The sequence below is a fragment of the Lithobates pipiens genome, unplaced genomic scaffold (genome assembly GCF_037356315.1).
Source record: "Lithobates pipiens isolate NorthernLeopardFrog02 unplaced genomic scaffold, aLitPip1_a1.2 Scaffold_16, whole genome shotgun sequence".
NCBI classification, from domain to species: Eukaryota; Metazoa; Chordata; class Amphibia; order Anura; family Ranidae; genus Lithobates; species Lithobates pipiens.
Genome location: NW_027507748.1, coordinates 176,388,675 through 176,412,254, shown reverse-complemented (window position 1 = coordinate 176,412,254; position 23,580 = coordinate 176,388,675). Strand labels below are relative to the sequence as shown.

The 23,580-nt window shown below is 43.1% G+C and overlaps 1 protein-coding gene across 5 annotated transcripts in view; it reads left to right on the top strand.

Moving 5' to 3' along the window:
• Positions 1–20,925, top strand: part of DHRSX (dehydrogenase/reductase X-linked) — a 772,860-nt gene extending 751,935 nt beyond the window's left edge. For all 5 annotated transcript variants that reach the window (XM_077480803.1, XM_077480801.1, XM_077480804.1 and 2 more), the window contains one exon: positions 20,601–20,925. In XM_077480803.1, the coding sequence (XP_077336929.1) occupies positions 20,601–20,786 (186 nt within the window). In that variant the 3' untranslated portion in view covers positions 20,787–20,925. The remainder of the gene's footprint in view (positions 1–20,600) is intronic.
• The last annotated feature ends 2,655 nt before the right edge of the window (positions 20,926–23,580 follow it).

Here is a 23,580-nt window from a genome sequence, read left to right as displayed (position 1 = left end):
CCAAAACTGGCCATTTAGAGGACCCAGAAATGATAAGAACATGTAACAAATGGAGTCATTTTGGCAGGTTTGTATAGGGAGCTGTTATGTAATTTTTCTTGGTACAGTTAATGCTTGCCAACCCCTGTTGTTCAGTGATTTGTATAGTACAACTTATTCACTTCCTTCTGCCTCATATATTCCTTTCCTTCCAAAAAATCTGTAAGCTTTTCCAGGCCCTTAAAACACTGTGTTATACTGCTAAATGTACAAGAATTCTATTTATTGGAATTATTTGGATATTTTGTGCAAGCTGTGAATATTATATGATAGGCCTTATTACGAGTACCTTTAAAAATACACAATGATTTATGTAGCCCTTAGCCCTTTACTATGGCTTCAAGGCATATCATTAAAAATGTGTGATTTGTTTATGAATTTGGAATTTTATTGAAGAAGTACAAGAACACTTTCACAGACACAATTGTACAATTAAAACTGTCCAAAAAAAATAAAAAAATTACAATAGCTTCAATGACCCAACTATACATGATAAAGTATAGAAACAACACCTTTTAATCATAGATTACAAATCGATACCAATGTCAGATGTCTGGCTATGTAGTTGGTAATGTGTAGTTCAAAGGAGGTTGTTCTGATGAGCAACTAATGGGCAAGCATTATTGCAGTTTAACAGAAAGTAAAGAAAAGGGGGGGCTGAGGAGAGGGTAAGTGCGGTAGTGTTTGCCTCGGTCATCAACCTATTCATCATAGCCTATCTTGGGCGTTGTGGATGGCCCAGCTGACAAACTACAAAATCTGGTCACTCTTCTAGTCAAAGCATGCATAATAAAATATCAAGGCTTGCAAGTAAGTGGAATCCATTAAGAGAACTTACAGTCTACAAGTATTGTTTACCTGGATTTGTTTATCGTGTAATTGAGCCAGTAGGTACTCCATTCTTATAAGATGACAAAGCTCCTGGACCCATTCCATAACAGAAGGGAACGTAGAAGCTTTCCAATGTCTGGGAACAACTTTTTTTGGAATAGATATAAAGATATAAAGTAATGGGCAATATGTCCTTTGGGGCAAGATCTGGCTTTATAGATGTTTGGCAACAACCATATTGGCCCACAGATTCCACAAAGGGAATTGCTATGGAGCTAATGCACAATTTGATGTACTGTATTTATTGGCGTATAATTTTTCACTTTTTCACCATGAAAATCGGGTGCAAATAGCGTGTGCGTGTTATACGCCAATACAAAAATTTAATTTTTTCCTGAAACTTCCCTCTTAAAATGAATGTGCGTGTTATACACCTGTGTGTGTTATACGCCAATAAATACGGGAATGTGTTTTTATTCTGCTAAATGTAAATTTTTGCATGTCTGCTAAGAATTTATTTTTAATCTTCAGTATGGATACTTTAAAAATTTAAAAGAAAAAGAAGTGCATAAACCTTAGTTTTACTTATACTATCCTTTTTAGTTTTTTGCTAACGGGATCTTGTTCAAGTGTTTTTTATGGAAGTATACACTGTGCTCACTCTAGAAAAGTCCTGTGACAATATATCTTCGTATTTTTCTCTATTCAGCTTTACTTTGACAGTCCCTGGGTGCCATAACAAAGCTTTACACTTGGGTGCACATTTCCTGTTTGAGTTTCGGTCCAGTGAGAAGCTAACTTCAGGCAAATGGAAAAGAAAACAATCCCCCAACAAAGACTGAAAATAAAAAGCAGCTCAGCTCTGACTGCAATACTTACCTCTTCGCTGGCACTGCCTTCCCACAGTAATTCCTAGATTTTCTCAGTCTCCTGTTTAAATGATGCCTCTGAGGTGACCTTACACAGCAACCTGCACTCACATACAATGAGAAAGAAGGTCCTGGCAATCATGTGATTGGCCTGAGGACATCTACAAAACGTAAGTATAACAAAAAAGCAAAGGACCCTGCTGAGGATTCAAGCCCAGAGTTGGGCTTGAAGTCCTGTTTCAAGTAAGCCCCACTCTGTTCTTTTCCTTAGTGCCAATATATTATGGAGAGCATTGACCTGTGCATCCAACTCTATAATGCAAACTGACAAGAGCTGGCATGGTCATGCTGTTGCCTATCCATCCCACCCTATCTACACCCAGCTTGGCCAGTGACTAAGGCAGCCCATTATTTGACTATTTTTATTTTTTGTTCAACCAGCAGGATGAACAAAAAAATTATGACTTGATTCCCCCATCCACACATTTGAGGTGGATGGGGGAGATCCTCCCCGATGAGCCTTTGTATTGTGACAGTGGGGAGACTTCCCAGCCATCAGAACACACTGATCAGTATAGTCAGTGGTGCTGATCAAGCATACATTTTACAAAAGGGTGGTTTTACAGAATTTGATTGGTAGATCGACTTCTGTACAACCACCCTGTCCATACATGGATCAAAATGCCTTTGTTTCCTGTTTAGTGGCCAATAGGGAGATAAGGAGATTGAAGGATTCTTATTACCATATGATTTTACAAGGTCTTGTAGCAATTTAAATAATAGAATGCCTCAGGCTTTGTCTGTACATGTTGAATTTGTCAGCATATTTTTATTACAGTTTGACATTAGGAGCATATGCATGTAAAGTCCTGAAAGAGCCATAGTGTGCATGAACACATTGGCTAACATGGAGGGGAGTTTCCAGGCAGAAAAAATGAGAGCTCAAAAGCCTTTAGGAGCAGCTTCGTTGAGCTTCTTTGAGATGCAGTATATATGAGCTTTAATATGATGTAGTCAGTTTTTCTGTAATCAAATTATGTGCTTGTATGTATTAGAATCCATGAGTCTGTTGCATATGAATTTTGATGTATTTACAAACAGGTTGGCTTGCTGTGGATTTCCAAATATATTTTATAAAATTATCTAGTTCTGATGAATCCTTTTGTTTTTATATTATATATAGTGATGTTATAATGTTTAATACAGCCATTCTTGCTTTTTTATATATATACTTTAATATATAGTGTATATATATATATATATATATATATATATATATATATATATATATATATATATATATATATTATTTTAATGATATATGTATGATGCAGGGGTGTATCATGGAATGAGTGGGCCCCTGTGCAATATCAAGAGTGGACCCCAGGCATCGATAAATAAAGAAATGTGGCGCGCGAAAAATGGGCATTATTTAAAGTGCGCTAAATATTGGGCGTGGCTTAAAGGGGTTGTGGTTAAATAGAGTCTGAGATTACTTGCAGAATGTGATAATGTTAAATAGGGAATACACAGTGCGCAGTGATGAGTAGCATGTGCAGAGAGAGGAGTGCGAAGTGTATGGTGGGGAGTAGTATGTGCACAAGAGGAATGCTAAGTGTATAGTGGTGGGTGGTATGTGCAGAAGAGGGGGATGGGGTGTAAGGTGTTCAGTAATATGTGCAGGAGGGGAGTGCGGTGTGTACAGCGGCGGGTAGTATGTGCAAGGAGAGGAGTGTGAAGTGTTTGGTGGTGGGTATTATGTGCAGGGAGAGGAGTGCTAAGTTAAGTGTATGGCAGTGGGTAGTATGTGCAGGAGTGGAGTGTGGAGTGTACGGAGGTGGGTAGTATGTGCAGGGAGACAAGTGCAAAGTGTATGGCGGTGGGTAGTATGTGCAGGGAGAAGGGTGTGGAGTGTATGGGGGTGGGTAGTATGTGCAGGGAGAGGGGTGTGGAGTGTAAAGCGGTGGGTGGGATGTCCAAGAGAGGAGTGCAGAATGTATGGAGGGGATAGTATGTGCAAGGAGAGGAGTGCGAGTGTATGGTGGTGGGTAGTATGTGCAGGAAGAGGGTTGTGGAGTGAATAGTGGTGGGGGGGATGTGCAGGGAGAGATGTGCGAAGTGTATGGCAGTGACTAATATGTACAGGGAGAGCGGTGTGGAATGTACGACAGTGGGTAGTATGCGCAGGATGATGTCAGTAGGGCAGTGGACGGTGTCAGTAGTTCTTATTACTTTATGTATATATATATATATTTTTTTTACAATCAAATTTTTTGTATTTTTTTTCATATTTTCAAAATGCTTTTTGGGGACCAGTGAATGGTGTTGGTAGAGCAATGCACATTGTTATAAAAGAAGGACACAGGGGGCCAGAGGAGGGCATGGGGGGCTGGAGGAGGACACAGAGGGGCCGTAGGAGGACACAGGGGGCCAGTTGAGGGTGATTGGTGCAGTGGGTGGGGGCCAGTCATGGGGCTCCCTACAGCCTACCTGATGGGGCCCCCAGCCCTGCCCCTGACCCCGCATACCTGCCTAAATTAATGCAGCTTTTTCTTCAAGGGGGACAAAGGGGGGCACTGGTGAGAGATGCTTAGTGTGAAAACATAGGGGGTGCTAGTGCATAGTGGTGAGAGATGTGGGTCCTGGTGCTTAGTGGGAAGAGATGGGGTCCTGTTGCTTAGTGGGGAGAGACATGGGGTTCTGATGCTTAGTGGGGAGAGATAGGGTCTTGGTGATTAGTGGGGGGTATAGGGGATCCTGGTGCTTAGTGGGGGTAGATGGGGTCCTAATGCTTAGTGGGGGAAGATGGGGTCCTGCTGCTTAGTGGGGAGAGATGAGGGTCTTGGTGCTTAGTGGGGGTAATAAGGGGTCATGGTGCTTAGCAGGAGTAAATAGGGGTCCTGGTGCTGTGTGGGGGGAGATAGGGGTCCTGGTGCTTAGTGGGGGGAGATGGGGGTCCTGGTGCTTGGTGGGGCAGATGGGAGGACCTGGTGGTTAGTGGGGGGAGATAGGGGGTCCTGGGGCTGGGTGGGGGAAGATGGGGGTTCCTGCTGCTTAGTGGCGGGAATGGGGGATCATAGTACATAGTGGGGAGATATGGGGCGTCTTGGTGCTTAGTGGGGGAGATAAGGGTCCCGGTGCTCAGTAGGGAGAGATGGGGGGTCTTGGAGCTTAGTGGGGGCAAATTAGGGGGCACTGCCAGTCAGTAGGCGAGGGGGCACAAGTGGCACAGCATGATATTTTTCCCCATTGAAATTGAATGTGTTTTCAAAGTGTTCCTTACTTTTTTTTGAGAATTGCATAAATATATATTATTTACATATACTGCATATCTATATGAGTGTACAGCTTGTATAACAGTGTGAATTTGCTGCCCCCTCAAAATAACTCAACACGCAGCCATTAATGTCTATACCGCTGGCAACAAAAGTGTTTCCCTCCCGGTGTCATGTGACTCCTTAGTGTTAAGAGGTCTCAGGTGTGAATGGGTAGAAGGTTTGTTAAATTTGGTGTTATCACTCTCATACTGGTCATTGGAAGTTCAACATGGCACCTCATGGCAAAGAACTCTGAGGATCTGAAAACAATTATGATCCCCATGGTTGACCAAAGAAGTTGAGTGCACGTGCTCGGCATCATATCCTGAGATTGTCTTTGGGAAATAGATGTATGAGTGCGGCCAGCATTGCTGCAGAGGTTGAATGGGGTAGGGGTCAGCCTGTCAGTGCTTGGACCATATGCTGCATGCTGCATCAAATTGGTCTGCATGGCTGTCGTCCCAGAAGGAAGCCTCTTCTAAAGATGGTGCACAAGAAAGCACGCAAACAGTTTGTTGAAGACAAGCAGACTAAGGACATGGATTCCTGGAACCATGTCCTGTGGTCTGACGAGACCGAGATAAACTTATTTGGTTCAGATGGCTTGAAGCATGTGTGGCGGCAGTCATGTGAGGAGTACAAAGACAAGTGTGTGTTGCCTACAGTCAAGCATGGTGGTGGGAATGTCATGGTCTGGGACTGCATGAGTGCTGTCGGCATTGGGGAGCTACAGTTCATTGTGGTAACCATGAATGTTAACATGTACTGAATATATACTATAAACATACTGAAGCAGAGTATGATCCCCTGCCTTTGGAGACTGGGCCGCAAGGCAGTATTCCAACATGATACCGACCCCAAAAACACCTCCAAGAAGACCACTGCCTTGATAAAGAAGCTGAGGGTAAAGGTGAGGTAAAGCATGTCTCCAGTCCTAAACCCTATTGAGCATCTGTGGGGCATCCTCAAATGGAAGGTGGAGGTGCACACAGGCTCTAACATCCACCAGCTCTGTGATGTCATCATGGAGGAATGGGAAAGGGCTACAGTGACAACCTGTGAAGGAAGTGCTGGAAAATAATGGTGGCTACAAAAAATATTGACACTTTGGGCCCAATTTGGAGATTTTCACTTAGGGGTATACTCATATTTGTTACCAGTGGTTTAGACATTAATAGCTGTGTGATGAGTTTGAAAGGACAGCAAATGTGCACTGTTATACAAGCTGTACACTCACTACTTTACATTGTAGCAAAGTGTCATTTCTTCAGTGTTGTCACATGAAAAGATGTAATAAAATATTTACAAAAATGTGTACTTTTGTGAGATACTGTATATACACATACAGTTTACATATTGTATACAATTTTTATTAATTCATATACATTTTTGTGGGTAAGCTAATGCCGCGTACACACGAGCGAATTGTCCGGCGTACTTAGTCTGGCAAACAATCCGGCGGATAGTCCGGCGGACTTTCTACCGAATGGACTTGGCCACACACGGACACACAGAAAGTCCGGCGTTTGCTAGCGCGATGACGTACAGCACGTATGACGGGACTAGAAAAAGGAAGTTCAATAGCCAGTAGCCAATAGCTTCCTTTTCGTACTTGCTTCTGAGCATGCGTCATTCTTAGTCCACCAGACTAGCATACTGACGAATGTATTGTCCGCTGAAACCCAAGTCTGGAAAGATTGGACTGCAAAAATACTTTCTAAGTCCGCCAGACTTTACGCTGGAAAAGTCCGCTGAAGCCCACACACGATCGAATTGTCCGGTGAAATGCGTTTCGGCGGACTAAGTACGCCGAAAAATTTGATTGTTTGTACGCGGCATAAGAAGGCAGCTTCCTGTATTTTATCTCACTTTGCCTGACTGAGCCATCTGACAAGGGATGGATCCTTACAATTGGTGAGTCATCCATCCTCAGGTGTAAATAGGGGATAGCATGGAAAGAATGATAATGAGCCTAAAGCTCCACTTGCTTGCTCAAAATCCTAATATGTAATAATGTTTATCTACTTGAAAAAAATAGTTTTACAGTTTTTTTATTTTTATTTTAGTCCTAATAATAATAACGAAATTATGTACAAGCATACCGGTCTTTTAAAGTGTATGTAAATCCTAAATCATGGTAGACAACCTTAGAGAGGTGTAGATCTACCCGAACACCATGGGAGAAGTCAAAGATCACTGGGTACAGTGTTGCCCGTGTCATCCAATGTCACCTCCTCACCGCCTGATTTTAAATTATAATTGCCGTACTTCTGTGCCACATTAGCATGCATTGCACAGCAATTGTATGTTTAAACCACGTGGTGAGGTGGCGACATATTACCTCTTCACCTCCTGTCAAGCATGCTTGGATCACTTTTCAGAAGAACAGTAGTCCCTCCTGCATTTGGCGGCAGCACCATTAGGGTTCTTTCACACAAGAGGTTGGGAGTGGAGAAACTCTTCAGCTGAACCACAGCTTTACAGCCCCAATCCCAGCCCTTTTAGCTGCAGAAGCAACAGCCAAGGGTGTATACATGCCACGGCAGGAATTAAATCCCCTCTCACTTTTGGTGGGGGCCACTCTGTAAGCGCCCCTCAAACACATGCAGTGCACACAGTTGCAGCATGCTGGCATGGAGTCCAAAGGTTAGAACAGTTGGAGAGGAGGTGATACAACACCTCCTCACCACCTGCTTTAATCCCTTGGTCACTGTACTGCACAAGGTTGCAGAGCACTTGACATGGGTTACACTTGCCAAGCATGACAGGGCATATAATTCTTGTTGGGGCATGTGTACACCTCTGGCCACAGCAGCTAAAGGGGGTACAGTTGAGGGGGGAAAGTGATGTTGGTGGTCATGGCTCAACTGTGGGGTTTTACTGCCCTCCAACCCACATGTGTAAATGAGCCCTTACTGACCTGAGCCCCCTATAACAGTTGGTGTTATACTCTTGATGACACCAGTGCACTGTGAGTGAGCTTCACTTGCAACAATGAAATGTATTGACCTGAGCAAATATAGCTGCAAGATGATAGAGGAGTAGAGTCTACAATCATTACACCATACCGGAGTTCTTCTATGTTCCTTGCAGCTGTTACTGGCACTGCTCTGATCCTAAGGCAGGATACAAAGAGGCAGATTGCAGTTAATACCACCCTGCCAGGGACTGCAGCCAGAATTTGAGAATTAGTATCAGAAAATGCAACCTCCTGCTTTCTCTGCTGGCCCCACTCCAATTATGAAAGTCCCACTGCTTATGTATGAGACACCACTGTTCTGTGGATGGCGGATTGGCAAGCTGGGGGGGCGATCTACCCATCACTTGACAGCCATCGACTGGTAGATTGGGATTCGACGGGTTGCCTACTTCCTCCCCCAAATCTATTTTTCTGTCTATCACATAGGAAGCCCCTTGACCATCTGAATGGTCTTGGGCAGGCTGTCAGCGCTACTGCTCACTCCAAAGCAGTGGCTTAGGTTTGTCCACCTGAAACAGGAAGTGTTGGTCCTGGCAGGGTCTCTAGGTAAGAGACTTTGCAAGATATTCCTAATCAATTATTAGCTAAAGAAAACTCTATGCAGTAAAACATGATTCCAGAAAATGAAAAATAGTTTGAGAGTTTACATGCACTCTAAAAACTCTTCATTAAATAACGATAATTGTGTCATTTTATTTTTGTGTTTCAACTTCCCCTTTTAACCACTTCCTGACCAGCCCCTGTCATTATACTGCGGCAAGGTGTCTTGTTGCCTCAAATCGCCATAGCTGTACGTCGACGTGGGAACTTACTTTTGTGGGCGGAGGGTGTGTGCTCTCATTGGCAAGCGGGGGAAGCAATCAGTGGGTCTAGCGGACTCGATGTCCGCCGGCCACCCACGATCATTCTCCGCAGTGACAAAACGGGGGTCAGCCTGTGTAAATAAGGCAGATCTCCGTTCTGACAGGGGAGATCACACAGATCCTGTCTTTCTGCTAAACAGGATTTATTTGTTTCAGGGAACACATTTAACCCCTTGATCGCCCCTGATGTTAACCCCTTACCCGACAGTGTCCTTAGTACAATAGTACAACAACAGTGCTTATTATTGTAATAATGTCACTGGTTCCCCAAAAAATATCAAAAATGTCAGTTAAGTGTCCGATCCGTCTGCCACAATGTTGCAGTACTGCTAAAAATCACTGATCAACACCATTACTAGTAAAAAATATAAAATAATAAAATATATAAAATATAAAATAATAAAAATGCCATCAATCTATACCCTATTTTGTAGACGTGATAACTTTTGTGTAAACCAATCAATATATGCTTATTGAATTTTACAGAATACTTATCAACCTCTACTGATAAATAAATAGTTTTTCTAAAAAAAAAATTTGGAAAAGTTTTATAGCAGAAATTAAAACCTTTTTTTTTGTTTTGTTTTTTTAATTGTTGCTGTTGTTTTGTTTATTTCGCAAAAAAAAAAAAAAAAGGATATCAATTTTGATCAAATACCACCAAAAGAAAGCTCTATTTGTGGGGAAAAAAGACATCAATTTTGTTTTCGTACAGTATCGCACGCCCACGCAATTGTGAATTAAATCAACGCAGTGCCGTATTGCAAAAAATGGCCTGGTCAGGATGTGGGTAAATCCTTCTGGGGCTGAAGTGGTTAAAATACTAAAATGTCTCAAATATAAAGGCAAAATAAATAAATAAATCACAAAATTGCTGCAAAATATGTTTATCTGATTTTGCTATAGTAAAAACAACAACATCCTCGACAACAACAAAAACACATAACTATAAAAATGATATTACAGAATATTAAATATTAATGCCAACTGATAAATAACTAAACAGCTCTTCAAATACCTTCAATAGCTTCTCATCTACTGTTACCAAGGTTTAGTCATGCAAAATGTACAAGAAAGTAAACAGAATCAGTGGGAAATACCTATCAAGGGCTTTTAAAAAGCCAAAAATAAATGTTTTATGTTTTTCTTATCTGTGTGCACAGTAGTGTGCTTTCCAATATGATTTATGTGGTGTAGTGTTCAGCTAGAGAACGAAAAACAACTTTTTTTTTTTTGAGTGGTAGCAAGGCAGACAGGTTTCTTTAACCACTTTCAGACCGGACCATTTTTCTGGCTTAAGACCAGACCACTTTTTATTTGGCACTGCGTCGCTTTAACTGACAATTGCGCGGTGGTTCCCACAAATAGACCTTTCTTTTGGTGGTATTTGATCACCCCTGCAGTTTTTATTTTTTGCGCTATAAACAAAAATAGTGACAATTTTGAAAAAAACTCATTATTTTTTACTTTTTGTTATAATAAATATGCCCCAAAAATATCTAAAAAAAAAAATGTTCCCTCAGTTTAGGATGATACGTATTCTTCTACATATTTGTGGTGAAAAAATCGCAATAAGCGATTATTGATTGGTTTGCGCAAAAGTTATAGCGTTTACAAAATAGGGGATCGTTTTATGGCATTTTTATTAATATTTTTTTTTACTAGTAATGGCGGCAATCAGCGATTTTTATTGTGACTGCGACATTATGGCGGACACATCGGACATTTTTGACACATTTTTGGGACCATTGTCATTTATACAGCAATCAGTGCTATACAAATGCACTGATTCCTGTGTAAATTACACTGGCAGTGAAGGGGTTAACCAGGGGGTGGCAGTGTAGGGGTTAAGTGTTCCTAGGGGCATGTTACTAACTATGGGGGGCTGGGCTTTGTGTTAGTGAACACTGATCTCTGCTCCAATCACATGAGGCAGAGATCAGTGTCACTTGTTGCTAGGCAGAACAGGGAGATGTTTAAAATGGCATCTCCCCGTTCAGCTGCCCCGTGACACGATCGCGGGTATCCCTGCGGTGATCGAGTCCTCAGGGACCCGCGACCGGACTCACGGAGGTCCCGACCGGCGACGCGCACGCGATGGTAGGACAGCATATAGAAATGTAAGTACATGTACGCCAATATGCCTGCCCTTGCCATTCTGCCGACTAGGGATGAGCCCGGTGTTCGATTCATCAGCCGTTCGTCAAAACCAGAACTTTGTGGGCCGTTGGCATCAAATTTGTGTGATACAAACAGCCCACAATGCACTGCGCCAGTCGCAGTGCATTGCTGACTGATGATTGGCCAAGCATGCACTGTGACCCCGCATGCTTGGCCAATCACAGTGCCGGCAGCGAGGAAAGCCATAATTGGCCACAGGTTGGATGCCTGTGGCCAATTATAGCTCAGGGGGTTTAGTACACGCCCCACACTATATAAGGCCGCCAGCGCAGCGGCCTTGTGTAGTGTGTTGCAGCGTTCATAGAGAGAAGAATAGACAGGGACAGTGTCAGCTGTGCTTTACTTCTTTAGATAGCTCTGTTACAGTGAGTGTAGTGTTCAGGGAGAGAGCAGGATAGGCAGGGACAGTGTCAGCTTTGCTTTACTTCCTAACTTAGCGCTGTTACAGTGGGTGTAGTGTGCCTCCTGCACAGCATACATGCATAGCATAGCATAGCATAGCATGAATCTACCCCCCCTCATTGCTGGTATTGTGTAGTTGATTTGTGCAACACAGGCATCTGCCTAATATTCAGTCAGTGTAGTGTGCCTCCTGCACAGCATGCACCTGAATCTACCCCCCCCGTTGCTGGTGTTGTGTAGTTCATTTGTGCAACACAGGCATCTGCCTAGCATTAACATAACATATTTTGGGTGCGGGGTTACCCTTAATATCCATACAAGACCCAAAGGGGCTGGTAATGGGCTGGGGTAGGGGGGGTGATGGGGTAGCCATGCCATTTTTTCTCAAAGATCTTAATTTTTTCACTTTATGAATCATTAAAATGACTGCTCCAGAAAAAATTTCAGTTTTTAAAACTTCTTTTTGCATTGATACATGTCCCCTGGGCAGGACCCGGGTCCCCAAACCCTTTTTAGGACAATAACATGCATATTGGCCATTATAATTAGCACTTTAGATTTCGAACGTTCGTGTCCATTGTAATTAATAGGGTTCTAACGTTTGTGCGAACTTTCGGTCCGTTCGCAGATTCTGGTGCGAACCGAACCGGGGGGTTTTCAGCTCATCCCTACTGCCGACGTACACCGGCGTGCGCCGGTCGGAAGTGGTTAATAAGGTAATAACTTTAGGTAACTGCATTAGTGCATCATCATTTCATTTTCAATTGTCATCTTAAAGCAGACCCTGCACTAAAAATTCAAGGTCCACTTATTTATTCATGCCAAAACGCTAAAGTAAAACTAAAAACAAAGCTGGGGAAAAGGGTTAGTAAATATACTTACCTCCCTGCAGCACCATTCTTCTGGTGACGCTACTTCCCTGTTGGCGTGCCTTCTTGCCTTCTCATCTTCTCACAAAATTTGGGCTAAACACCATTTCCTGGTGTCTTACCAGAAGGATGTTGACATCAACCTCTGCAGTATAGAAGCTAGGCGAATATAGTATATTTACTAGCCTTTCTCCCCTTCCACATATAATTGCAACATAAATAACCAGGCTTTGCTTTTCATGCTTGTAGTCTGCTTCAACCACTTCAGACCCGGAAGATTTTACCCCCTTCCTGACCAGAGCATTTTTTGTGATTTGTCACTGTGTTGCTTTAGCAGACAATTGCGCGGTTGTGTGGCGTTGTACCCAAAAAAAATTGACGCCCTTTTTTTCCCACAAATTTTTTTGGGTGGTATTTGATATAACGCCCTTATTTTTTGTGCTATAAACAAAAAAAGAATGACAATTTTGAAAAAAAAAACAATATTTTTTACTTTTTGCTATAATAAATATCCCCCAAAAATATAAAAAAACAAAACAAATTTCTTTCTCAGTTTAGGCAGATATGTATTATACATATTTTTGGTAAAAAAAAAATCACAATAAGCGTATATTGATTGGTTTGGGCAAAAGTTATAGCGTCTACAAAATAGGGGATAGAATTATGGTATTTTTATTTAATCCTTTTTATTAGTAATGACGGCGATCTGCGATTTTTATCATGACTGCGACATTATGGAGGACACATCGGACCCCTTTGACACTATTTTGGGACCATTGTCATTTATACAGCGATCAGTGCTATAAAAATGCACTGATTACTGTGTAAATGACACTGGAAGGGAAGGAGTTAAACACTAGGGGGCGATCAAAGGGTTAAGTGTGTCCTAGGGAGGTGCTCTAACTGTAGGGAGCAGTGGATCTCTGTCATGTCACAAGGAAGAACAGGGAAATGTCTTGTTTACAAAGGCATCTCCCCATTTTGCCTCTCCACACCGCAATCGCGGGCCTGCCAGCGAACATCGAGTTCCCAGGACCTGCGGGCATGCCCGATAGATGGCAAATTCAAAGGGACATACAGGTATGCCCATTTGCCTGCCTGTGCCATTCTGCTGACGTACATCTGTGTGTGGCGGTCAGCAAGCGGTTAATGTGTATGCTATCCCTAACAATGAACTCGTCTTATTCCCTCTTTTTTGGTCTGTTAAATAGATCTTTGAAATCATTTTGTTAAATCCGTTCTGTATTTAAAAAAACTACATGTTGATCTTCCTGGAAATCTTGTGAGCTGATAAATTAATGTGTGTGGTGCCTCCACTGTACTGTTATTAGTTTACATTTTTCCTAGTTATCTCCTTGAACTACAGAACCTCCTCCCTACTATGTTCTGGGAAGGGAGAGGTTTTCTATAGCTTTAACATATTTCCTGTCCTAAGGTGGTAACACTGCTCTTTTATAGAGACAACCACTGCTTTTTTCTCCATAGCAGTGCAAGTACTCTCCTGGCCCACCTCCTAACCATTGCCATGTCTCCCAAGCACCACCCCTAAGCTCTCTTTTTTAAAGAACAAGTAACTAAATGATTATCCCTAACTCCAGTCCCCCTCCATGTCCTATGTGCTCCTCCAGTCCCCCTCCATGTTCTCCATGCTCATCTGGTCCTCCTCCATGTCCTCCATGCTCATCTGGTCCACCTCCATGTCCTCCATGCTCCTCTGGCCCCCCTCCATGTCCTCCATGCTCCTGTGGTCCCCCTCCATGTCCTCCATGCTCCTCCGGTCCCCCTCCTTGTCCTACATGCTCCTCAGGCCCCCTTGTGTACCAGATCTGTCAGGATAGAAAGCGGAGGGTGGCGCCTTCTCTACCCGGGCAAACCGGTGGAGGTGTGACTCCCAGCTGTTTAAAGATCCAGAGGTGGTACAGGAGGTTGTAACCGCACTGCAGGAATTTTTTATGACTAATGATGTTGAGAATATAGACCCGTTTATCTTATGGAATACTCACAAGGCTTGTATTAGGGGTCTGCTGATTAAGATCAGCGCGGGAGTGAATAGGAGGAGGAGGCAGCGTCTGGATAGCCTTTTGAAAGAAATACATGATTTAGAAATCGTGAATAAAGCTACCCCTTCCTGCTCCACAAGTAGCAAACTTACTAAAGCTCGCACTGACCTACGTACACTACTGGTAGCCCAACATGCCAAGAACATTCATAAACTCAAAGCTAATTGCTATACTCATGGCAATAAAGCAGGGAAGCTCTTGGCCATGCAGCTTAAAGACAAAGTACTTAAACAAAGAATACCTTACATAGTACATCCAGAAGCGGGATCTAGGCTTACCAATCCTAAAGAAATAGCGGATGCTTTTGGCTGGTACTATAGTAGCCTATACAACTTAAAAGAAGATCCCTCCGCTGTACAGCCCACACCTGACGCTATAGAGCGTTTTCTCCAGACACTTAACCCCCCGAAATTACAACCATTACACTTAGAGCAATTAAATGCCCCATTTTCGTTAGCTGAAATACAAAAAACTATAGACGCTCTCCCTAAAAATAAATCGCCCGGTCCAGATGGCTACTCCTCTGAATATTATAGGACTTTCTCTAATATCTTATCTACCTACATGCAGAGGGTGTTCCATGCAGCTGCCTCCTCAGCTTCCTTTCCATCCGAGATGCTATCAGCTACTATAGTGACATTGCCTAAGCCAGGAAAGGATCCAGATAAGGTTCAGAACTTCAGGCCCATATCTTTATTAAATGTGGACCTGAAGATATATGCCAAGATTCTGGCTAATAGGCTGTCTGGGGTTCTGCCTCAATTGGTACAGCCCGACCAGGTAGGGTTTGTGGCTGGGAGGCAGGCCCCGGATGCCACCAGGAGGGTGTTGAATTTGATCCACTCGGCGTCCAGGGGGGGGGGACAGCGGTCCTCCTCTCGCTGGACGCCGAAAAAGCTTTTGACAGAGTCCATTGGGGGTACCTCTCGGCGGTTCTGTCGAAGTTTGGCTTTTCGGGCCCGGTCCTTTCTGCCATTTCTGCACTGTACTCCACACCGTCAGCACATGTATTCACAGAAGGCCTTTTCTCTGAACAGTTCTATATTACCAATGGCACAAGGCAGGGGTGCCCTTTGTCACCCCTGATCTTTGCCCTGGTGATAGAGCCATTGGCGGAAAGGATTAGGACCCATCCGAATATAAGAGGTATTAGCTCTGGTCTGATGAGGCACCCTATCACTCTATATGCAGACGATGTGATTCTTTCTCTTGCCGATCCGGAGGAATCCCTGAAAGCGGTGTATGACGTTTTGGAGACCTTTAATGAGATTTCTTATTACAAAATTAATGCCACTAAGTCCAGCATTTTGGGCATCAATATTCCTTCGGATGTGCAAAACCGAATTACGCTCTCTCTACCTTACATATGGGCATCTGAATCCATCCAGTACTTGGGTATCAGATTAACCAGCTCCCTATCTCAACTTTATAGATGCAACTTTGAATCTATTCCGTCAAGCTTTGAGGGGGAATTGTCTAAATTTAAAAAGTTTTACCTTTCCTGGTCCGGCAGGCTAGCCGCATATAAGATGTTTTTACTGCCTAAACTCCTGTATCTTTTCAGAACACTTCCAATTGTGCTGCCAGTCTCTTTTTACACAACGTTACAGCGCCAACTGAGCAGGTATCTATGGGAAGGGAGGCCTGCTCGATGCAGTCTCAAAGTTCTAGTTAAGCACAGACAGGTGGGAGGAATGGGAGTTCCGGAGCTAAGAGATTATCATATGGCAGCTATTCTGGACCAACATAGAGTCTGGTTCCATGCACCGGAAAAGAAACGGTGGTATGTATGTGAGCTAGAACAAACTCAGCAGGGGGATCTCCCGGGGGGCTCCTATATGCTACACTGATAGGTGATCCTAAAGCGCATAAACATCATCCTATTATAAATGCTACATTGCAGGCCTGGGCTTATTTAAGTAACCACCATCCATCCACTATCGATCTTAAACATCTCCCTGTTCCCCTTTCGGCCTTGTCCTTTCTTACCCCAGACTTACAAGTAACACATTGGGCAAACTATGGACTCTGTTTTACCCACCAACTTTTTACACAGGGTCGCATACGGACATTTGAGAATTTGATGGCTACTCAGGGCATTCCTAAAACTGAATACCTGACTTTCGCCAGACTGACTAGCATGATTCCTAGAGAACATACAGGGTTCTTTAGCATCCCGGAATGTATTTGGGAACTGTGGCAACCCGCATCTGCACACAAAAAAGGTATTACGGCCATATACAATCTCTTACATGGCAAAATGCATTTTGAAGTGTTTAATCAGCTGGCCAAATGGGAAGAGGAATTACATATCACCATCTCCCCGGACCAATGGGTGAGGGCTATTAAAGGTAGTTATAGCTCCACCCGTTGCTCCAACTTTAGGGAAGGCACACATAAGTTACGACTTAGATGGTACAGGACTCCTTACATAGTAGCGAAATATGCAGGGGTGGGATCGAACATGTGCTGGAGGGGTTGCGGCCAGATAGGAAACCTGACACATATTTTTTGGTTCTGCATATCCTTACGAAGCTTCTGGAAAGAAATAAACAAGGATAGAAAACGGAGGAAGGAGCCGTTAAATCTGTCATTTATTGGCTCCTTCCTTTTCTGAATGCACATTCATAACTGAGCAGAGTAAACTGTGTTTACAATGTCTCAGTTTACAAATGGAAAGGAGCCTCTGTCTCCTGTATATTCATCTTCAGCGCATCTGAGACTGCAGAGAAAGGGACTCAGTGTCCTCAGTCCCTTTTTCTGTCTCAAGAGGGAGATGTTAGGGGTGTCTCACCAAAGCCCCTGCCCCCCCCAACACGGCTGCTTAAAAAAATTAAATAGTGTGCTAATAAATATTTAAAAAGTAAAATTGAAAAAAAAAATTGACACCGTCCACTCCCCCCAACCCCCTCAAAAAGGAAACATTATAAAAAAAAAAATACCAGAAAAGTATAAATTGTAAAAAATAATAATTAAAAAAAAATTGTAAAAAAAAAAAAAAATGCTGACACAGTCCACTGTCACATGATATTAAAAAAAAGTATCGGTATTGGGGTGTGTACTTGAAAAAAAGTATTGGTACTTGTACTCGGTATTAAAAAAGTGGTATTGGTGCAATCCTAATTATTACCATTCATGTTTTAAATAGTTTAAATAAAAGTTCCCACAATATACATGTTTATGCAATGTAAAACATGGTCAGAATGGGGTTGATTTACTAAAGAAAAATATACTGTGCACTTGCTCTAGCGCTTAGTAAATGAGGTAAAGCTTTACCTTGCAAAAAATACTTACCGTATATACTCGAGTATAAGCCGAGATTTTCAGCCTCTTTTTTGAGGCTGAAAGTGCCCCCCTCGGCTTATACTCGAGTCATCGCTGTCTGCCCGCTCGATCAGCGTGTCGAGCAGACAGACAGCGGCCATTCTGATTCAAAAGCCGCGCCTCCGGCTCCGCCTTCGCCTGTGATAGGCGGAACACTGAATTTCCCAGCAGCCTGTGTTCCGCCTATCACGGGCATCTTCTCATCCTCGTACTACGGACGAGGATGATACGACGTCCGTGATAGGCGGAACACAGGCTGCTGGGAAATTCAGTGTTCCGCCTATCACAGGCGAAGGAGGAGGCGCGGCTTTTGAATTTTACAATGGCCGCCGACGAAGAGGGCACGGGACGGAGGCAAGGCACGGCACGGGACAGGACAGGACGGGACGGGACGGGACGAAGGCAAGGCACGACACGGGACAAAGGCTCGGGACACAGGTAGGCTGGACACACACACACACACACACACACACACACACACACACACACACACACATGGAGACACACACACACGGATGGATGGATGGATGGAGACACACACACACACAGGGATGGATACACACACACACAGGGATGGATGGATGGATGGATGGAGACACACACACACAGGGATGGATGGATGGATGGATGGAGACACACACACACACAGGGATGGATGGATGGATGGATGGAGACACACACACACAGGGATGGATGGACACACACACACACAGGGATGGATGGACGGACACACAGGGATGGACGGACACACAGGGATGGACGGACACACAGGGATGGACGGACACACAGGGATGGACGGACACACACACAGGGATGGACAGGCATGTCTCACCCTCGGCTTATACACGAGTCAATAAGTTTGCCAGTTTTTTTGGGGGTAAATTGGGGGCCTCGGCTTATATTCGGGTCGGCCTATACTCGAGTATATACGGTAGTCTTGTTTTTTTCTTTTTTGTTTTGTAAAAAATACCAAACATGTCATACTTACCTTCTCTATGCAGTGGTTTTGCACAGAGCAGCCCAGATCCTCCCCTTCTCGGTACCTCACGATTGCTCCTAGGGTACCCAATCACATGCAAGGAAAATTAAAAAAAACTGAATTTTTGGATGGTGGAAGTCAGCAGAGCTTCTAGTAATTTAGTAAGCTCTGGAGCAACTGTTCTTGCAGAATGCAACTACACTTTGCAAAGTGCACAGTCTATTTGCCTTCAGTAAATCAACCCTAGAGTGCCCCAATATGAAACCTTGCCTGGAGGTCTAGTAGGTATACAGCTGCTCTCAGGGCATACTGGTAGTACTTTTCCAGCACAACATAGGACTGTGTGTTACGTGTTGGATCATCAGGTGGAAAAACCTACAGACTTATGTTTTAGGCATGGCAATGTTTTTATTTTACTAGTTACCTTTATATGATGCCCTTTACACCTGGACATTTATAATTAATTGTTATAATTTTAAGATGATTTTCTGACATTAATGTTCAAGAAATGGGAGTAAGGGAAGGGATTATTGTGGTGCCAAGCGAATCACGTATACACCAATATTATAAAAAAATAATTAATTTTATTACATCACAAAAAAATACAAAAATATAAATATTAAAAACAGTATGTATTTTGGGGAGCAATAAACAACCAATAAGCACGGCAATAATCCCTTCCCTTACTCCCATTTCTTGAATTGATTTTTTGGGATGAGGTGCCTTATCTAAAACGGACCTTACTGCCACTTTCTTTCTATCCCCTGACATTAATGTTGTTTTACATTGATACAGCCTTTTGCTTGCCTTTGTGCAGCCCTTGTACACCAACCATGGGGCACCATTCCTTTCGCTGATACCAATGATAGCACTATTCCTTCCCCTGTTAACGATTGGCACTATTTATCCTTCTAATACAAGGGATACAAGGGACTATTCCTCACACTGACACCAACAATGGGACATCATTCCTTCCACTGACACCAATGATAGAGCACTTTTCCATCCCCTGATGCCAACCATTGGCTCTATCCTCTCACTATTACCAATGATGAAGCATTGTCCACTCCCATTGACACCAAAGTATTTTGTACTCACACTGGCCACATTGTGGCCATCAGACAGTTTCAAGGACACTAAACTGGTCCCCTTTGTTTAGAAAGCTTAGAGACCCCTGCAATCATACCTCCAACTTTTTGAGATGGGAATGAGGGACACCTATCAGCAGAAGTTTGCAGGCATAAGACACACCCATTGCCACACCCACTTAAAGGAGAATTGTAAAAAAAAAAACAAGATTTGTTAAACCCACAAATGCTTTTTTTACCACCAGTATTCCTTTATATTGGCTTCTGGAATTTACAAATGCAGCAATTTAGAAACCAGATGAAAGGTTTAGTGCTGGAAAACACTTTTTGATAGATAAAAGGTGCATTTTATATACAACTATATAGATCAAAATGAGGGACAAATGAGGAGGAATGAGGGACAGAGGGACATTGCTCCAAATCAGGGACAGTCCCTCGGAATCAGGAACGGTTGGGAGCTATGCCTGCACTAGAAGACATGGCATCTCTATCTAGTGTTGTTGTTGGAGAGGGAGGGTCAACACTTGTAGCCAGACATGTGTGCTCTACTTACATGTGCTAACAAGGAACATGGTGACAGGAGGTGGGGGTGGAGCAAAGAGTTTCTCTCATCATTGTCCAATCACAGGCTGGGGGTGGGAATGTGACTTTGCTTTATTGCTTAACTTCAGTAGAGAAAAGTCTGGTCCCTATGCTTGCTGTGTTCTTTATAATGTCAGAACTGCATGGAAATGACAACGTATTTAGAGCTATTGTTTCATAAATATAAAACCGTTTTATATTTTCTTTTTGTTGCAGACAGCTGAAGAAGGGGCATTCACTTCCATCTATGCATCCATTTCACCAGACCTGGAAGGAATTGGGGGCTGTTATTTATATAACGGACAAAGGATAAAATCTGCGGATGTAACATATAATACAGAGGTTCAGAAGAGGCTATGGGCTGAAAGCTGCAAGATGGCTGTACTTCCTGCTTTAACCTAAAATGTTTTTCTTATTATGTTTTGTTATGTTCACATATACAGCAGTTCAGGATTTTCTATACAAAACCTGGATCATTGTGGAGATAGTAACCGGAAAATTGTGACAAATATTTCAACAATAAATGCTTGTTAAAACATTACGACAGATGATCATTTGGTTAACTGTGATCGTGGACGGTTTGTTCCATATAAATACATTTTCAGCCACCAACATGATTATACAGTCATATTCAAAGGGCACTAGCTGCTGTGTTATAAATAGTAATAGGCAACACCAACTGCAGCAAGTTTGGCTTGTGTTTTTTTAGAAAAGCTACCACTAAACTCACCAGCCACTTTATTAGACACCTTGCTAGTACCGGGTTAAACCCCCTTTTGCCTTCAAGATTGCCTTAATTCTTTGTGGCATAGATTTTGGTCCATATTGTCATGATTCTTTCACGCAATTTCTTCAGATTTGTCGGCTTCACATCCATGATGTGAATCTCCATTACACCACATCCAAAAGAGGTTCTATTGGATTGAGATCTGGTGACTGTGGAGGCCATTGAAGTACAGTGACCTCATTGTCATAGTCAAGAAACCAGTGGTGAAATGATTTGAACTTTGTGACATGGTGCATTATCCTGCTGGAAGGAGCTATCAGAAGAATGTTTTTCACTTTTTTTCTGTCAGTAAATTTTGTAACTATGTAGTTTTTCGCCTTCACTGATGTGCGCTGATGAGGCGGCACTGATGAGCACTGATAGGCTGAACTAGTGGGCATTGATGAGGTGGCACTTATGGGCACTGATGAGGTGGCACTTATGGGCACTGATTAGGTGGCAATGATGGTCACTGTTAGGCAGCACTGGTGGGCACTGATAGGCGGCACTAGTGGGCAATGATAGGCGGCACTGATATGCAGTACTGATGGGCATTCATGGGTGCCACTGATGGGTGCCACTGATGGGCATTGATTGATAGCAGTGATGGGCATTGATGAGCAGCTCTGAATGAATGAATGAATGATTTTTATAGAGCTGCAAATGCAAACTGAATCTTAAGGCGATTGGTCCATCCGGTGTTGTCCTGCTTCTTAGAAGAGGTGGGTCTTGAGTTTTTTTCTGAAGGCACGATGGTTTTCTTCTATGCATATGTTCGTGGGTAAAGCGTTCCATAGCCGTGGTCCTTGGACTGTGAATCTTCATTCTCCCTTTGATTTGTAGCGGGACTTGGGGATGAGGAGGTGGTTTTGATTAGTTGATAAGAGGTTGCGATTGGGTGTATTGTGTTTTATTTTCTCACATAAGTATTGAGGAGCGTTTCCTTGTGTGCATTTGTGGGTGAGGCAGAGGGTCTTGAATGTGATCCTATCCTTTACCGTTAGCCAATGTACTATTGCTTTCTCTTTTTCTGGAATGAAGGGGATGAGTCTATGTAGCAGGCGGTGAAGATGGTGGGATCCACTTACTACTGATCCTATTTGTGCATCCATAGACATCTCTGAATCGAAGATGACTCCGAGACATTTGGCTTTGGTACTTGGGGAGATGGTCTGTCCAAGGATGGTGGGTTGGTTGCTTTTTTCTGTTGAATTATTTTCTGAATGTTGTGAACTTTGTCGATAAAAAAAATCCGATAACTCGTTGCAGAATTCTTGAGTTTCGTTTGCTGGGGGCTCAAGGCAGTTAGGGTTCATAGTCTGAGCGACTAGTTTGAAAAGTTCATGAGGGAGGTTCAAGGCTTTTGAGATAGTGTTTGAGAAATGTTCTTTTTTGCTTTGAAGATTGCTTTGTGATATTTCTTTGTGAGTGATTTGTAGTTTGTGTGGTTTTCCTTTGTAGAATTTCTTCTCCAGGTTCTTTCAGCTCTTCTGTGTTCCCATTTCAATAGAGTAAGAGTGCCGTTAAACCATCCAGAATTTTTGCTGTGGATGAGTGCTCTACGGTTCGGAGCGACTGAGTCTGCTGTTTGTAGTAATGCCTTGTTTAAGGAGCTGAATGTTTGTTCTGTTGAGTGGTTGAGATTTAGTGTTGCTATTTTGTTTGATAATGTTGTTTTCAAGAGTTCTGAGTGTAGTTTCTTCTGCGATCTGGTCCAGTGTGTTTTTATTGACTGGTTCGGTTTTTGGAGGGTGGTGTTGGTGGCGATTTCAAATTTGATAGCATGGTGGTCCGTCCATGGTAGCGGTATGTTGTCGAGTATGTTGATGTCCATATTTTGTTTGAAGGTGAGGTCCAGGATGTGCCCTGACCCATGCGTGGGAGCATTTATCAGTTGCTGAAGACCTAGTTCTTCCAGTTGATTAATGCAGGCGGTGGCGATGGGGTCTTCGGTGGAGTTTGCCCAGAGGTTGAAATCCCAGAGTACCAGAACATTATTGGTTTTCAAGGTGTGTATCGAAATGAATTCAGTGAAGGATATCGGTAGGTTTGTTTTCAGTCCTGGTGGTCTGTAGCATAGCAAAATGTGAATGGTGTCTTGGGGTGTTGTTTGAAGATGTAAAGTAAGTGTCTCCATAAAAGGCATTGCATTCTGTAGAGTTGGTTTGACGAGCGCAAGGTGAGATTTGAAGATCACTGCTAGGCCTCCTCCTTTTTTCTTATTCTGTGCTCAGTTAGGATCCTGTAGATTTCAGGCACCAGTTCTGTTAGGATGGTGTTGCAGTCCGGTGTTAGCCAGCTTTCTGTGATGAAGAGGCAATCTATGTTGTTTTGGGTATGAAGTCGTGGACTTCCTGTCTGTGCTTGACTGCAGATCTGGGGTTAATCAGGGCGCATGCTAAGCGTTGCGGTTGAATTGTGGTCTTCCTG